General features: G+C 45.4%; 1 protein-coding gene across 1 annotated transcript; it reads left to right on the top strand.

The window, feature by feature from the left end:
- Positions 1–493: 493 nt before the first annotated feature.
- LOC136588555 (fructose-bisphosphate aldolase B-like) lies at positions 494–18,713 on the top strand. The gene is made up of 9 exons (XM_066587890.1): positions 494–578; positions 8,884–9,005; positions 9,552–9,763; positions 9,850–9,904; positions 10,526–10,686; positions 12,966–13,049; positions 16,497–16,671; positions 17,766–17,965; positions 18,268–18,713. The coding sequence occupies exons 2-9, from the start codon at positions 8,894–8,896 to the stop codon at positions 18,361–18,363; spliced, it is 1,095 nt and encodes a 364-aa protein (XP_066443987.1). The 5' UTR covers positions 494–578; positions 8,884–8,893; the 3' UTR covers positions 18,364–18,713.
- The last annotated feature ends 305 nt before the right edge of the window (positions 18,714–19,018 follow it).

The raw sequence follows: 19,018 nt of genomic DNA, 5'->3' as shown, positions 1-19,018 counted from the left end.
TGGATCTTTCATGCCGACCAAAAATTCATTGTTCGTCTGCTGCAAATCCTTTGGTCTAGACGGGCGTCTTAAAGATCTGTCGAGCAGAGAGCAGCAGCAGCAGGTTGTCGAGAGGGGCGGTTATGATCCCATGAACAACCAAAACTACCCCGTCATTGTTTCGGGTAAATGCACGCCAATCACCGACATCCACCCGCTGCGCCGCTACTGCTCGCACGCTCCTTTCGGTTTATCTTGCAATGTAAAAGGGCCTTTAGTACAGACAGTCCAGTGACACCCGTATGGAATGGCACAGAATAGACCTCTGTCTTTTCTTTCAGCAAGGAGTACATGGGGAGACGCACTCTTCCTGACTCTCAGCGACCTTTATACATAGTAAGGACTGCAGGGCTCCCCTCCCTCTCCAGCCTGGCTGACAGTGAATGGCTCCCTGTGAAGGAGTGTGAAGGCAGAGAGCCTATAGGGGAGTGCAGCACGTAGGCACAGCCCACAGTCCTATAGGTGGCAGAGCATATAAAACTGTGTGATGTGGCTGTGCCCATCCCACCTTTCTGAGCAGCCCCAGAGCCACCACACCAGTAAGTGCAACTGTAATAGTGGGGAGAACTAGTTGCTGGCAGTTACTTATCGGCTGGTCTGTCACTAAACTAATATCTCCAGAGGGGGGAATGCTCTGCAGTGTAGCTTTATACTAATATCTGTAGAAGGGGGAATGCTCTGCATCAGCGCTTTATACCAATATCTGTAGAAGGGGGACTGCTCTGCACTGTAGCTTTATACCGATATCTGTAGAAGGGGGAACGCTCTGCACTGCCGCTTTATACCGATATCTGTAGAAGGGGGGAACGCTCTGCAACGGCGCTTTATACCGATATCTGTAGAAGGGGGAACGCTCTGCAACGGCGCTTTATACCGATATCTGTAGAAGGGGGAACGCTCTGCAACGGCGCTTTATACCGATATCTGTAGAAGGGGGAACGCTCTGCAACGGCGCTTTATACCGATATCTGTAGAAGGGGGAACGCTCTGCAACGGCGCTTTATACCGATATCTGTAGAAGGGGGAACGCTCTGCAACGGCGCTTTATACCGATATCTGTAGAAGGGGGAACGCTCTGCAACGGCGCTTTATACCGATATCTGTAGAAGGGGGAACGCTCTGCAACGGCGCTTTATACCGATATCTGTAGAAGGGGGGAACGCTCTGCAACGGCGCTTTATACCGATATCTGTAGAAGGGGGGAACGCTCTGCAACGGCGCTTTATACCGATATCTGTAGAAGGGGGGAACGCTCTGCAACGGCGCTTTATACCGATATCTGTAGAAGGGGGGAACGCTCTGCAACGGCGCTTTATACCGATATCTGTAGAAGGGGGGAACGCTCTGCAACGGCGCTTTATACCGATATCTGTAGAAGGGGGGAACGCTCTGCAACGGCGCTTTATACCGATATCTGTAGAAGGGGGGAACGCTCTGCAACGGCGCTTTATACCGATATCTGTAGAAGGGGGGAACGCTCTGCAACGGCGCTTTATACCGATATCTGTAGAAGGGGGGAACGCTCTGCAACGGCGCTTTATACCGATATCTGTAGAAGGGGGGAACGCTCTGCAACGGCGCTTTATACCGATATCTGTAGAAGGGGGGAACGCTCTGCAACGGCGCTTTATACCGATATCTGTAGAAGGGGGGAACGCTCTGCAACGGCGCTTTATACCGATATCTGTAGAAGGGGGGAACGCTCTGCAACGGCGCTTTATACCGATATCTGTAGAAGGGGGAACGCTCTGCAACGGCGCTTTATACCGATATCTGTAGAAGGGGGAACGCTCTGCACTCGGCTGGACAGAGTGAAGTCCTACTGCTCCTGTAGACCTGTTTGCCATTAGTAATGGGTGTGGGGGTCATGCTCTGCATACAGACTCTTTTTGCATTGCTTTGCAGAAGTCATGTAATGGAAGGGTTAAATATCTAATGCATTTATTGTGGGGGAGGGGTTCTGCTGTGTAGCTGCACCGTGTCTTGTGTGTTTAATAGTCGACGTGTTCGCTTCTGAATACGGATGTTGTGTTCTCTGCAACTGGACTGCAACGCACCAGAGCGCAGCGAGGGCATTTAGTTCTACCATCCGTGCTTACAAGCTAAATGTGAATTGCTGCTGTAGCTAAGGGTGTATTCGCACGGGCGAGCGCGATATTGGTCCAAAAAACTCAGACCGATATTGCGCTTGTAAAATTGTGTTTCTGGATGCGAGCGCGATGCATTTTTTGTGCTTTAAAAACCTATTGCATCTATGAACTTGCGGTTTTTCACACAATAGTTTTCAATGGTAAAAATCACCTCAAACTTGCATGCAAATCACATGGTGTGCGACGCAATCTTTAAAGATCCCGTAGGAAATAAGCGATTGCTTACGAGGAATCTGCCATAATTTGGGCTGCTAAAAGATGAGCGACGACTATCATCACTCATCGTGCAGTTTAAACAGCCGCCGTTCCATAGCGAACGGCGCCTGTGTTATGTAAATGGAGAGGGGTGGGGGAGCAAGAGGAGAGCAATCTCCTGTACTGCCCCCGCTCTGTGTGTGAGCCAGCTGTGCAAGCGCACAGGAGCGGGGGGGATACAGGGACGAGTGTCGGGCATTGTTTGCCCAACACTCGTCCAATGTAAATTGGCCTTATGACATGCAGTTTTTTTCTCCCTATCTCACAGCATCGCTGCAAAGGAAAAATCGCCCATGTGAATCTGACTAGGTACATCGAAACGTGCGAATTCTGGCCATCCAACAGCTGGGACCCTTCCAAATCCCCTGAGTGGCTTAGGATTGTGGGTGTCAAGCAGGTGGGCACCCATCGGTCAGAAAGTGATGGCGTTTCCTAGTGATACGCCATAACCTCTACAGGAATTGTCCAGGATTGGAAAAAATAACTACTTTTGCAGAAACAGCGCCATTCTTGTCCACAGGCTGTGTCTTGTACTGCAACTCAGTCCCATTTATGTGAACAGGGTTGAGCTGCAATAACAAATGCAGCGCTTGGACAGGAGAGGCACTAAGGCTAACTTCACACGGACGATGGCGGTATAGGGCTGTGAATCACGGCCCGATATCGCCCTCGCTATCTATGTGAATACGGCCTCGCATCAATTCGAGGATGCTGGGAATCTCCCGTCATGGTTGTCACAGCTGTGGCAGAGAGTCGCAGGGTTCTCCCATTGCCTTCAGTGGGGTGGCGCTACTACTGCCGACTCCATTGAAGCGAGATCACGCAGCCAGATAGAACATGCCATGATTTGTTTCCTGCATGACCCTGACCGCTGTCCTGTACAGGAAACAAAATCTCACGTGTCTGACCCCATTCAAAAGAATTTCACAACGCACATATCTCACGTGATTTTCTCACCCACGTGAAGGCGGCCTATGGGCTCGCTCACACGGACGAATGTCACCCATGTATTACACGGTGCTAAAAGCCCATGGATTTCTAATAAGCCACGCACCATCCCCCGGTCATCAGACTCTCACCACACCATCACAGCAACCACGAGTCCTGTCCACACGACACCACCACCAGACTCCCCGCGCCGCCCGTGGAGTACCAAATCTGATTCCCGCGTCCGCCACACACAGTGCTTTGTGCGCTTCTGCTTCTAGTGCCGCTAGAAATAGGAGGCTGGCTGAAGCGCATGTGCGAGAGTTCGTGCGCTCTCACAGACATTCAGCAGGGGCGCGTCACCAGCATAGACTGCTGACTGACACTGCCCCAGCCCCCTGCATGATCCCTGAACACTAGACAGGCCGGTATTTTGTCAACGCCTGCCGCAGTCCCCGGGGCCCGACAAAAATACCGGTCTGTAATAGGGCCGGTAAAATAAAAATACCAGCACCGGCCTGGGCGGTAAGAATACCGGCCAGGCCAGTGATTTACCGGTCGGGTGGCAACCCTAGCTCCCATAGCAGCCTATTGCAGGGTCCGTTGTCGGACCAGGAAGATAGTTTCCTGCCCGCTTTTACACCGTGGGAATACGCCTGTGTGATCTGATGCATTGGAATCCAATGCATCAGATGGTGGCGTATATCGGCCAGCTGTGAAAACGGTAGCTGATATACGCTCGTGTAAATAAGCCCTCGGTGTATTTACAGGGACGAGTGCGATATCACTGTAATATTTACCTGTGAGTACAATGCGACTTTTTCAAATTTTTTTTTTTTGTCTGCCATAGAGAATAATGGGCGACTCTTAAACAGAATCTCCCCAAAACAGGACATGCAGCAACTTTTCTATCTTGAATACGGCCATCAACAGTGATAATTCGCTCACTAGTTGTTTTTGTTCAGACCAACTAAAAAATAGTCACTAAATGACTTGTGGACACGTTTGCCTGTACACCTCCCCCATGGATGATATCTCGGCGAACAGCTAATAAACAATCACCGCTGGTTGTAAAAGCTTTTGAACAACTGTCGTTTGCACGCCTCAGCGAATTTCCTGAGTGACTGAACGATAGTTACTCCATGTAAAGGTGCCATAAAGTCTTCTATCTTATCTATATTTGCTTTGCAATAGAAAGCTGGCTATTTTTCCCTGTTATCGGCCATTTAGCCTGGGGCAAGGCTGACTATTATGTAATTATCGGCCTGCATGATCCCTGCTTTATCTCACATATTCCAAGTGTCTCAACAGCTCCTCTTATAAAGGTACCTTCAGGGCTGGCTTCTGGACGACTGTCTCAGTGGGCCCCTTTGCAGTGTGTCACAACACATGCAGCGGTGCATACAGTGGCCATATAGTGATAGATACTAGCTCTACATCGGTGGTTTGCAGACCATATAAGTGATTACAGTACTGTTATATCCAGAGATCACAGGTGACGTCCTCTCTGACTGGAGTCATTCAGTTCCGCTTTTCTTCTCTACCCGCTCCAGACCGCCATGATGAATTCTCATAACCACAATGTCTCTGTGGAATTTGACACAGACCTTTTTGGTGCCTTGCTTTTCCATCACCCACCCTACGTAATATACACCTTTTACGTAATACCTTCTATTGTACCCAAGATGGTAATAATTCCCCCTGTTGTGGGGCAATTCATTGATATGTCCATCCAGCTTCTCACATCCCAATAATGCTCCCCTCTCAGACTCTGGTAATTTGGCGAAGTCTCTTCTCTGTGTTGTAGAGGCGTCTAGTGGTCAACAAGCTCTACATAAGCAGAAGAGGTCTCTACACACCAGGAGCTTCCGGATGCTGTTTAAACTGAGCGATGAGCTCATTGCTGATCTTTTATGCTGCATAAACGATGGCCGAACAGTTAATTGCTCATCATTCAGTTTAAACAGCGTTGTGCTATGTCAATGGAGAGGGGCGGGGGAGTGAGAGGAGAGAAATCTCCTGCACTGCCCCGCCCCCCTGCTGGCCGCTCCGTGAGCGAGCCAGCTATACTAGCTCCTGTGTGTCAGCACGGGAGCAAGGAAACATGGATGAGTGTCAGGCATCGTTTGCCCGACAGTCGTCCCGTGTAAATGGACCTTTATACCTAGCCAATTGCTACAATTATACAGAATTTTGTACAGGAATGGAAAGTGCCTGCAAAAATCTTATTTTTATTTATTTCTTTTATTGCGTAAGTCGATAGGACTTCCTATTGTTAAAATCGCAGTGCATCGTAACTCAAGTCTTTGCATTTCGATGCGATAAAAAGGAGGCTCCATAGGGAAACATGGGAGATAAAGAATCGCACATCGCTGAAAAATAGTTTGCTGTGATATATATTTTTTTCTTTCTGGCAACACCGCATCAGTAAAAAAATCGCTAATAGGAAGGAAACCATTGAAAATCATTGCTTTCATAAATCTGCTTTTACTCACTCTCGCATCACGCACAAATCCTGCATGTGTTTTTTTTGTTGTTTTTTTTAAATGCCCATGTGAAGCCACCCTAAGGCCTCATGCCCACGGCCGGGTTGGATTCTGCCAGCAAAATATTGCAGCGGAATCAGACCCAGTGCCCCCCCAGAGACCCTATACTCACCTCTCTGTATCTGCCGCGAGTGTCTCGCTGCGCAGCGCGTGACGTGGATTCTCGTGGTATTTCCATAGTGCTCGCAGCGGAAGTATCGCGGGACGGACGGCTTTCACTGACTGCAATGGAAGCCGTCCACATGATTTTCCGCACAGAATAGAACATCCTGCGATTCTCTCCCGCGAGTGGAAAATCAGTTTATTTCTACTCCTGAGCATGGGAGAAGCGTTTACCACAGCATGTCTATGGATGGACATTGCTGCTGGAATTCGCGCCGGGTGTTTGACCGCAAATTCCGTAGCGATAATCCGTTCGTGGGCATTAGCCCAAAGGCAGTGACTTAGCAGCCAGGCTCCTGCTCTAACTGCCATGGGTGGAGAAACCTCAGATCCTGGCAATTTACCTCCTTAGATGCCACAATCAGTAGCAACGGCAGCATGTAGGCAGATGACAGGAGGTGAGGGGGCAGGCCCTTTCTGTCAACAATCGGCAACCCGCAGTCTGATTGCAAGGTACCAAACTGGTTCCCATGGTACCCAGAAGCTTGACAAAAGCCTCCATGTCTGCCATGTAGCTCAACCTATTAGACCCCGCCTCCAGTAGAGTCTAACAGGCTGTCATAGGCTTAGTAGAATGCACTACATACGTAATGCAGTGTACTATTCAATCAATCACATGTTCAAGCCCCCTTCAAGGAGCCTAATGAAAGCTCCCAGGGTTGCCTATCCAGGAAAAACATGGCTGCTTTATCCCGCCGCAGAATTTCCGCCCATGTGCAGCGGGCCTAAAGTATTGCAGTACAAGCGATCTAACTACTGCAAAGTTAAGTCCCCTACAGGGACTAAATAAAACATGTAGAAAGTGGTTTAATAACCCTATTAAACTGTAAAAAATGTATGTACATAGTTAAAAATAACTTTTCCAATGGAAGAAAAACACATATTTGGTATCAGTGTTCGTAAAAAAAAAAAGTCCAAACTTTTAAAATATCACAATATTTATCTTGCATGGTTAATGCCTTTTATAAAAAGTCAGATTTGCAGTGTTTTCGGTTACCCTGGCTTTAAAAAAAAAATACAAAATTGAAGGAAAAAGTGATCAAAAAGAGTAAAGTATCCCAATAAGAAAAAATACAGCTGTCCCCACAAGACTAGACACTAAGGATTGAGGCACATAAATGGGGACTTTCCTTATACCTCATTGGGTCGTATGAATGTCCAAGGGAGTCCCTTGCTCGGGATCCCCTCTGAGCCGAAACTGAGAGCTGCTCTTAAGTGTGCCTCCTGTTTTGGTGAATTTGAGTTGCCTTTGTATTACATGGACAGTATGGTTAGGACTTTAACTTTTTTCAAAATATTCGTTTTCCTGATGTTACATTTCATGAACTTTTGCCTATATGTTTTCCGGTGTTTTCTTTTGGTCACGTAAAAACCTCCCGCACCCAATATGTCATTTTTGACATATCCGGCAAATAACAAATGGGAGTTTATAAGTTGTAAAACATATTAAAGAAAAGAAGCCTGTCCACTTGGAAAGGGTTAACAAGCTTGAATACAAGAATTTCTGCCGGCAAGGTTACTAGGTGCAAAGTTTAAATGAGTCCCAGAGGACAGGTTTTAATATTGTTAGCATCATCAATTCACAATTCTCCTGTCTAATGGGATGTATTTTATCTTCAGATTTCATGCTTCAGGCTAAAACATCTCGTTAGGTGTAGAGGTCTTTTTTACAACGTAACATTTTTGAGAGTTATATGCTAAGTCATCGTTTGCCACCACAGGCTTTCAAATTTGAAAAAAGTCATAACCCTAACGGACAGTCATTAATGTGAATGGCCGCCATGTAATATTTCCCCTGTCAAAACAGTTGTGTGTTTTTTTTGGGGGGGTGGAAAGTGTGGGACACGATGAGGTCAGCTGATTAATGCAGTGGCAACATTCGCATGGGGGCTGTTTCTGATGAGACTGCTGCTCTTTAATATTACAATTTTACACATTAAACTAAGGATCACATGTGTCAAATGTGTCCTGTGCACCAAATCTGGCCCACCATGTCATTTTATGCAGCCCTTAATATCTGGATACAAAGAGCCACTTCCAGATCAGAGGGTCCTGAGCTGTGCCAGGAAGACCCTCTGGCACACTGTGGACTTGTTTGTGGCCTGACGCTAGGTACCAGATCACGGCTGCGATTTTGGTCCTACATTACAATGTTGAGTGCATGCAGACTGAGCGTTGTAGTTGTTAAAGCAGCCCATGGACACTCTGGTATCTGCTTCCCTGTTTGCTTCTACCAATGCGCTTATCCTGTAATACAGCGCTGTTTTATGGGGCTTAGACCATGAGGCGGCTTATACATCCTGGCTGGTCCTCGATACAATCCTGCAGAGGAGTCTGTTCCAGCCCGCCTGGCTGTACCATGAGAGCCTGCTGCACGGATCGGAGAGGGCATTGTGTTATAATGCTGCCTAACCCAGTGAGTAAGGGCTCTGTTTTTCGGGAACCTCATACCAGGTTCTGTTAACGCCCATCTTTCCTTTTCTAAGACTCCCTGGAAGTCTAGAGTCAAGTGTTTGTGTTGGGTGAGTTGTGCTGCTGTTCATGGCAGTCCGCATTCTGTAAATGATGCCATAAACACCATGCAGACTGAGTGGTCTCAAGGAAATACTAATTCTCCAATGCTGTAGTCTAGTATCAAACAAATATCTTAATCTAATTGCCTGGTGAGCGAAAATATTTCGATTTCCAATGGCTGTTGGATGAAGTCTGGATGCAGAACCTGGTTTCATGATGCTGGTAGAAAATGTTGTACTTTTTATATAGAGCTCCCTTTAAATACTTAATTGTTCCATCCCATTCAACAGACCATCAAGAATGGCCCACCAGTTCCCAGCACTCACTTGTGAGCAGAAGAAGGAGCTCTCAGAGATTGCTCAGCGTATTGTCAAAGATGGCAGAGGAATTTTGGCAGCAGATGAGTCTGTGGGTAAGTATATATGTTATACTGTACATAGTATAGTGGGGCACCATATAAACGATGGGCCTACCCATTAAGAACTGGGCTTTACACCCAAAACAATAGTCCCTGATAATTGTTTCCTTCTCCTTGAACCTTGGGTCAATTTCCTACCTCTTGTTTGTTAACCATATATCTCCTCTGGAGTCTTGCACAGGTTGTCACCAATTGGTAATAAAGGGGATTGGACCAATCAGGTCTGGGCCCACAAGGGACCCTTTTAAAAGTCCATTTAAACTAGTGGGGTAATCAGCACTGAGCAATAATAATGTAGAGTATCATGAATACTCTAATGGTCCATTCCTCTGTCCACCTCCTTCTGTGTCTTTAGTGCAATATTCACTAGCTGGAATACATCTTATAGGGAGTCTTGTTTCCAGTACATTCTGTTCTATGACTTGATTTAATGACATGAAGAGATTCTCTAAGAGTGAGCTGTTTCTTCATTGGAGATATCTGCCCTGTTTAGATTGAAGTGATCCTGTTAAGATACAAGTAACCAATCTTTCCCCTCAGGAACCATGGGCAGCCGCCTAAAGCGCATCAATGTGGAGAACACAGAAGAACACAGACGGCTGTTCCGCAATCTTCTCTTCACATCTGATGTCAATCTGAATAAAAGCATTGGTGGGGTCATTCTTTTCCATGAAACACTGTACCAAAAGTCCAACAGTGGTGTCCCATTCCCAAAACTTCTCAAAGATCTTGGAATTGTAGTAGGAATGAAGGTCAGTCTTCTATCGTTTGATTTCACTTCTAGAGCGATCAACAGTGGCCTCTCTCGGCAATCTTTCATCTGCTCTGTCTTCCACAGGTAGATAAAGGCACAGCTGCTCTTGCTGGCACTGATGGAGAGACTACCACTCAAGGTTAGTACCTACAATAAATGGCCACTCCATTAGAGACCCCCATACTATGTAGTAGTGTGATGGACCTTCTCTGGCCTTCAGAACCACAGTGGTTCGTTGTGGCGTAGATCCCACTAGGTGTCGAAATCATTCTGCAGAAATAATGGCCTACGCAGATGGGCGAGCTTCCTGCTATTGTCACAAATTAGATGGGGGTGCTGGCATGCTATGAACAGCTGACAGAATGATTCTTAATCTTTAATACTGACCCATTTCACCAGTGACTTGTTTAAATCCACATTATCCTCTTTCGCTGGATGGCTTTCCTCACTCTCACTAGTCTTTGTTGACACCGAAAGAACCCACAAGGTTGGCATTTTTTGAGATGCCGGCCCAGCTAGTTTTGTACTGATGACATGCCTCATTTGACGTTGCCCAAACTGCTCGATCTTCCCATCTGATGTGGATTTTGTTGTACTATGGGGTCATGTATCTAATATCCATACAGGGAGGCTTGAATCGTGAAAGGGAAGGTGTCTAAATAATTGGCCATTCAGAGTAGGTTTCTAAGGAACTGGTCCTCACCAACAACCTTCTTGGTTTCTTGTAATCCTTCTAAACATTTGGTTGCTAAACTTTCAGGACTGGATGGACTTGCAGAGAGATGCGCTCATTATAAAAAGGATGGTGCTGACTTTGCCAAGTGGCGCTGCGTGCTGAAGATCTCGGACCATGCACCATCAAGCCTTGCTATTTACGAGAATGCCAATGTGTTGGCAAGATATGCAAGCATATGCCAACAGGTAATTAGCAACTTCTTTCTTTCACATCTGTCTGTTTTCTAGTTGCTCTATAGCTTGGCTTTTGGTCATATGTCTTTCATTTGGCACGACTAAAATATCACTTTTCTTGAATTCTGGTGCTAATGATCTGTTTACAAGGAAAAGAGCTGATTCACTGCATTTACCTAGAAGCAGCGAATGCCACCACCCCACCAGACCTTGTATTAAAGATATAAAAAGTAGCCTGGTCAAGACTGAAGTAGAGCTAGCATAGCTATTGTATCAGTATATTGTATTATGGTCTAACTTTTTTTTATTGGCAGCAATGTTTGTGTAGACTATGTGCAGCCATTGTTGCACCTTCACTCACCACCTTCACTCACCATTTTTATCATAAAGGAGTTCTATGCTTTGAATAATCCCTTTTTGTTAAGGATCTCAATGATGAGCTGATCACACGGTGTATCACTGCCCAAACTTGTTTGGAGGACCCTAGCAGCAAGTTTTCAGTTCCCTACATTAGCACCACTACAGGGGAAATAAAATGGCCTCTTCTATTAAACCACGTCTGTCAACTTAATGTGCTGTACTGCCTAAGCATATTGCAGCTACAGGTCCATATTCTCACTTGCCTAAATGGCAAAAAATATTTTGTGCCGTTTTTGGCTAACAGGGCCCCTGAAAGAATATAGCAGTCATGTTTATCTTCCTCCCCCTAGGGCAGTGATGGGCAACCTTTTGAGCTTGGTGTGTCAAAATTCGCCAAAAAACGGAGCATAACTCGGCTGGTGTGTCACTTCGAGAAAAGATCCATAAATTCGTGATATTCATAGTTTAAATAACAAATGTATAATTATAATTGTAATGTATAACTGTATTTAATAAACCCAAAACACCCATAGCACAGGCCCTCCCTCTCCCAGCCTCCCCCTCACTTATCTCAGTAATCATGAGCCCCCAGCAGGGACAGCGGCCCCCAGCAGGGACAGCGCCCCCTTACAGTGCCCCTTCCCCCCCCCCCCCCCCCGTGGTGACTGCCCCCTTACAGTGGGCCTCTCCGGGGTGACTGCCCCCCACGAGACCCACATACTTACCTCGTGGATGCTCCGCTTCTCCTGTGCCCGGCGCGCTACCAACAGCGATTATCACCGGTGCACACAGTGTCGTCAGTGTGTTGCAGGATGCCTCCTCCCCCGGACGTAGAACCAACAGGTAGGAGACGTCGGGGGACGGGGCGAGGAGGATCCTGGCTACACACTGACATCAGTGTGCGCCGGGCTCAGCGCTGCTAGTAGAGCTGGTTAGTGAATACCAGCAGGGGAGTCACTGCCCCTGCCGGTATTCATTAACGGGGTGAGCGGCCGCGTGTCAGCGACTATGGCTATGCGTGTCATAGGTTCGCCATCACGGCCCTAGGGCGATGACTGACAAGCTACTGCCCATAGTCACTTCAATGGATATAGCCCATGGACCGGTGGCACCAGATGAAAGCGGGCACATTTTTGTATTTATTCACAACGCCTTTAATCCCCAAATATGCCATTTTTTTTCGAATGGGTGTCAATAACTGGGTTTATTGTGATGTATCGAAGCTTGGTACAGGTGGTCTGTAACGGGTATAGTAGATACTCAGCTGTCTAATAACCGCTGGGCTCTCATCGCAAGCCCCAGGATCAGAGCTAGCTGAACAATCATGGTAGCCCTGGCGCCCCCAGACTGACATGTTACCTGCATGGCACACCTGGGGCTGTTTGGAATACGCTGCTCAAAAACTTGTAAGGATGGGAAGACTAAAGGTGCTGCTGTCCTAGTTACACTACAGAGCCAGCGGGCAATACTAGTTACAGGTGCAAGAAGAAGCTCTAACAAGTTTGCGCCAAAAGCCTAATTCTTTGATCTGCTTCATTTAAACTCAGCTGTCAGAACTGGTGGCAGAATTTAAAGGGTTAACAGTTGCAATCTGAGCCACCTCTGAACTCAGCAGTTGCAGGTGAGGGTTGACTGTCAGACTGGGAATTACCTGCTGTGTATGGAGTGGGTTCGGCTCCTGAGCCCGCTCCATACACAGCATATGCAGTGGATGGCTATATATGTTCCAACTGCACAGGATATATGCAGATAGGACACATATAGCCGTAAGTGTCACAAAGGGGTTAAACTATATTAAAATCTGTCAATGATCAGGATGATCCTGCTTATCTGCCATTACGCCATGTCTTTACTAGTTTCTGCTGTTCCAAGGTAGAGAGGGGTTTAATGAACCGTAGGTTGGGTCTTTATGCTATCTATCTGACTTTCAGAATGGTTTGGTGCCAATTGTTGAACCCGAAATTTTGTCTGATGGGTCCCATGATCTTCAGAGGTGCCAATATGAGACCGAAAAGGTAAGTCTGACCAACACTTTCTGTAAAGCATGTTGGGTGTTGTAGTTCATGAGCGGCCTACATCCCTGTTAAACATTAACATTTGTGTATTTTGCATGCTCAAGCTTATGATTACTGTAAGGGTAACGATGCCAAGTGGAACATGGACCCAGAGATAATGTGTAGTCTGGGGATACTGTCTGTTCTAGCCATTTATACGCCGTAACCTCCTGTCCCCTGTAGATAAAATCTCAACAATAATGTAACTTGTAGGCCGGGTTCCCACGGGACAGAAATCTCGCGGCTTGGCCGCACCGAAAAGCCACGAGATCTCCGCAGGAGAGCCGCAGCTTCAAAACCCGCGGCACTTCGCCACGGGTTTTGGATTGGTTCAGCCTCCAGCATTCCGTTGTGGCTTTCTCTCCCCATAGAGGAGTGAGGCCGTAACGGGGGAAAAAAAAGAATTAACATGCTGCGGCTGTCAATTTCGCGCCGGTTCTGCCTGGCTTTGCTGTGACGGATTGGCCACCCCGCGTGGATGAGATTTTTGTAAAATCTCGTCCACATGGCTGGCTACTCCATGGATTAGGAGCCGTGGGTGGACTTGCCGCACGGAATTTCCACTGCAAATCCGTCCTGTGTGAACCTAGCCATACAGTCAGTGATATAACATGTGATATTGTATTGTACAAAGCCATTCAGGCTGCACAAGTACTCCTTGATCGAGTAGAAGATGGGAGAGATCTCTGTATTGACCCCTGATATATTTATACATGATTAGGTCGCCCCTTAGTTGTGTTTCTTTTTTTTTTTTCTAAACTAAATAACCCCAATTTTGATAACCTCGCTGGGTATTGTAGTCCACCCATTCCGTTTATTACTTTGTACCCACTCAAGCTCTGATATGTCCTTCTGGAGTACCGGTGCCCAAAACTGTCCACAATATTCCATGTGTGGTCTGACCGGTGACTTGTAAAGAGGAAGAACCATGTTCTCATTGACCCCTTCTGATGCCCCCCATGATCCTATTTTCCTTGGCAGCAGCTGCCTGACACTGGTTGCTCCAGTTAAGGTTACAGTTAACTAACACCCCCCCCCCACCCACCCCCAGTCCTTTTCCATGTCAGTGTCCCCAGTGGTTTCCCATTTAGTGTGTAATGGTGACATGTATTCCCTGCTCATGTGCAGAACCTTACATTTATCAGTGTTAACTCCTTGAGAGGCACGCCTGGAAATTTTCCGTGAGGAGCTCCACTGCCCATAGCGATATAGCCCGGAAGATTTCTGGGCTATGTATCACTATGGGAGCTGCAGAGCACAATGCCACAAGCAGTGGCATTGTGCTCTGCCTGCACAGTCCCCCAGAGAACCAGTGCAGGACTTTGAAATAATCAATATTGCCGATCTGCTGGCAATCTCCTGCTTTTTATTTCAAACTCCTGCACTAGTTTGTTTACAGGTTGCCATAGAGACCATCGGCTTGTCAGAAGCAAGCCAATGGTCTCTGTGGCAGGCAGAGCTGGTGCTTGGCTGTCAGAGGACAGCCAGGCACCAGCTCTTACAGCAGAGATCATAGAAAACCTCTGATCTCTGCTGTGTTAACCATTTTTAAATGCTGCAGTCTGTGACTGCAGCATGTAAAGGGCTGTCACTGCAGCATGTAAAGGGCTGTCACCATTTGACCCCCGGAATGTGATAAAGTAAAAAAATTAAATAAAAAAAAAGTATTAAAAAATAAACAAACACTTGTCTCCCTTTACTTTGTAAAAAATGAAAAATAAAATCACACATGTGGTATCCCTGTGTCATAATGAGCCAGAGAAAGTTAGTACATTATTTAACCCCTTAATGACACGGACCCTTTTTTTTTTTTCCACACTACATTCACCGTGCGGGAAAAATAATGCACTACTTTGATCGGACTTTTATGGACGTGGTGATACTAAATATGTATTTCTTTTGATTTAGATTTTTTGATTTTTTATTATAGATATGGCAAAGGGAGGGTGAATTAAACTTTTGTTTATTTTTTTTAAGTGGGAAAAAGTCGTGAAAGGAAAAAACGATTACAATTTGGTATTGGCATAATCGTACCAGCCTGTAGAATTACTTTAATATATTATTTATACTGCTCAGAGAATATAGTGAAAAATAAAAATAACAAACATGCCAGAATTACAGATTTTGATAATCTTGCCACTAGAAAAAATGGAATAAAAAGCGATCAAAATGTTACATGTTCCAAAAAATTAGATAAATGAAGACTGGCGTTCATCCCGCAAAAAACAAGGCCCTTTAGGGCGCCAGCAATGGAAATCAAATTAACGTGACACAAAAGCAAACCTTTAAGAAAAAAAATGTTTTAAATGTACAAAAATAGCAAAACATAAAAAAACTGTATAAACTTGGTATCACTGGGATCATGTGACTCAGAGAATGTCATCACACTATTTATTCTGCCTGCTGAACGCCGTAAAAATGAAATCTAAAAAACAAATGGCAGAATTTCTTCACCCTTCCCCCCCCCCCCCCACACACACACAATCTCCCTACAAATTGTTTTACAAAAGTTATACAATACATTATATATACTCAATGATGCCATCAAAAAGTACAACTTGTCCCGCAAAAAACAAGCCCCCATATGGTCGTGTCAATGGAAAAATGAAAAAGTTATGGCTCTGGGAACGCGACTGGAAAATTAGTTGAAATTAAATGATTAGACCATTTAAAAAAACCTGCCCTGGTGGGTATGACAGGGTGGTAAGAAACCCGCCACTCAAGGGGTTAAACCTCATTTGCCACTTTCCTGCATCAACTTATCCAGATCCATTGGTAACCGCACATGGATTGGGTCTGATATTGCTGCCCAGTCCCATTAAAGGGCTTTTCCAGGACCCCAATATTGATGATCTATCCTAAGGCTGTTATCACTATTGTAGTCCTGGAGTACCCTAAGTGGAGCTGAACTGTAATGTCAGACACAACCCATGGGCAGGTGTGGCACTGTTACTGAAAGTAGCCATTTTTCTTGTAATTCTGCGCAACCTCTTCAAGGGTTTTGATTGTGTGATGAGAAAAATGGCAAGATCTTTCTGCTTGCTTGATTTGAAATTTTTTTTTTTTTTGTCTAGGATTGAAAACCCACCCTAATTGAAGCCTACTCACAAAGCTGTTTGTTACATTGTATCGATGTAAGGAATAGTCTGGTTTAGGCCAGCATGAACCTCTATCCTGCTCTGCACTTTATGCTACACTTTTTCCTACAAAGATACATTGTAACAGATTGCAACTGAATCAGCAAGACAAGAATGTGATGAAGTGCTATTAACTGACAGCAAGCAGGGATCTTGAAAATGAGAAATTGAACTCATTATCCAAAGATTAGACTTTTTGTATAAAAGCTGTAATATATTGATTGATTTGAAATGGTAAACATGCTGTATGCATGTGCGTCTCTTGCCACAGGTCCTGTCCGCAGTCTACGCTGCTCTCATCCAACATCACGTATACCTTGAGGGAACACTCTTAAAACCAAATATGGTTACAGGCGGACAGTCCTGTCCCAAAAAATTTACCCCAGAGCAGGTCGCTATGGCAACTGTTACAGCTCTGAGACGAACCGTTCCTGCTGCAGTACCTGGTAACAAAGCCCCTCTCTGCTTTTTGCTGAGCTTTGTGGGATATACTATCCGGCTGTCTTCCAAATTCCATCTTTTTCTCTTAAAAACAATAGTCCAGTGACAAGGGGTCTTCTCTGGTGACCTTCAGGACACTGCTTTCTGGTCAATGTACTTTAAATGCTGCCATGCCTTTGATGAATCTACCCTAACATCCTACAAAAGAGATTGCATAAACCTAAACCTATTTGATAAACCTATTTAGGTCCCATTGTTGGCATTGCTTTCTTTAGAGGTCCTGTATCAGAAGCAATGTGGACTCTTCGTTTGGGTCTGCTGTGCCAGATTACAGGCGGACATGCAGATCCTAGCCAGGTTACACCGAAGTGAATCAGGAAAGGGTTGTCTGCTAACTAGAAGAGTCCTTCATTCTAAGTGGGTTACAGGTTGTCCTGCTGGTAGGACCCCTCAAATCAGCTGTAAGCCGTGGAAGAACTTGGCTGCAAGTCTTCTATTTGCTTACAGTGCCACCACAAAAATGAAACCTGTTCCTGACCCACATCACAGGCCCCTCGCTAGCTAAGCCAGAAACCTACTGCACACTGAAGTGCAAAAACCCTGAAACGGCTGTCTGTGTATGGATTCTGGCTTCGCTTTCAATTCCCAGTTATTTTTACAAGGCTTGTATAAAGAGTTTAACACTTACTTGTAGGAATGCTGCCTTCCAATAGGTGGTGCTGCAGAGCTATTTTCATCTCCCTTATTTGCTGTTCTCATTGAAATCAATGAGCTGTATATGCAATTTATGGTCGTGTGAGGTCCTCCAGTGAAAGACGCTCTTTGTAACGCTCCATGACATACATTATTACATCATAGATGCTCGAAGTTTGTATGAAGGGGGATCGGGGGCTAATTCTGCTCCATACATGTCTTTAAGAGGTTAAATAGTGCATTCTCTATGGGAGACCTATAGTCCTAGAAAGAAAGCTGGACTTACAGGACACTGCTTTCATCTTCTTCCTTCTCTTGATCTTAATCTCCTTTCCTTTTATATAAAACTCCATATATTTCTCTCAAAGCAATCTGTGTGATTCTATTTTGCAATGGACTTTTCTAGGTATTTGCTTCTTGTCCGGAGGACAGAGTGAAGAAGAGGCATCCCTCAACCTGAATGCTATGAACCGCTGCGATCTTCTACGTCCTTGGCGCGTGTCATTCTCTTATGGCCGTGCTCTGCAGGCTTCAGCACTCTCTGCCTGGGTCGGAAAGGTAGATAATGAGAAAGCTGCCCAGGAGGCGTTCCTCAAGAGGGCTAAGGTCAGTACGGATGTGACGACTACAGATGCTCTTACTCTGGAAATAGAAAATGTTCTTCAGATCTGTCACTATGTAAATGAATATTGTAGGTACCTCATTGACTTGCCCATACACCACAATATTACCACCTCTATTGGGGCAAGTTATCAAGCTCTGGTGCTTGCTTTTGGCAAATTCTTGTCTTGGTCAAATAATTTTCTCGTGATCATCTGAGATGGTGCCAATAAGGGACTTCAATACTTGGCTGAACTATATGATCATCTAGATGTACCAGTGTATGACTATTTGCTTGTGTATTGCAGATTAACGGCCTGGCATCTCTTGGAAAGTATGTTCCATCTGGATCTTCTGACTCTGCTTCTTCTGCGTCCCTCTTCCAACCAAGCTACACCTATTAAGTTGTTCTCCACTACCCTAACGAGCTGTCTTTATCCAAAGGGCATGCTCCAAGTTCGTACACTGAGCCATTAATATAGGTTGCCCCAAGGAATCGCATCCTCTTCAGTAGAAAACGTTCAGGTGGTTGGTCTTTAAACTTTAAAATTCCATATGGAAATGGTATTTGGTGCTGTGGGGTAATGACTCCTGCTGGAAGAAATGATAGCATCTGTACAAGTGAGAGGTATATGAAAGGCCGTGTGCCTGAAGATATTGGATATTAGACCATCAGACTCTTGTCTTGCAGCTATCTAAAGAATGACAAATGTTCGAAAACACGACAAAATTAAACACTTTCTATTAAAAAACACTTGTTCGTTTTTTTGTTTTTCATTGAAATAGGATACTCCTTGGAATCGTATAATACACACACTGAATAATGCATAAAACTCTTGATTAATGGAAGGGTCTGTTCTTTCTATGTGATGGCATTTCAAATGCTGCAACATACAGACCTTTGCCACTATTGTCAGGCAGATACTTTACAAAAACACCAACAAACAGGCCCATTTTCCCAATACTGACTTCAGTCAAAGTAATGTTTCTTGAATGCAGTAATTTAAGGAAATTACCTGATTTTATTTTCGAGCATGGCTAAGGCTCTGCTTACATTGC

This window comes from Eleutherodactylus coqui, chromosome 13 (genome assembly GCF_035609145.1).
Source record: "Eleutherodactylus coqui strain aEleCoq1 chromosome 13, aEleCoq1.hap1, whole genome shotgun sequence".
NCBI classification, from domain to species: domain Eukaryota; kingdom Metazoa; phylum Chordata; class Amphibia; order Anura; family Eleutherodactylidae; genus Eleutherodactylus; species Eleutherodactylus coqui.
This window is presented reverse-complemented; position numbering and strand designations above follow the sequence as displayed.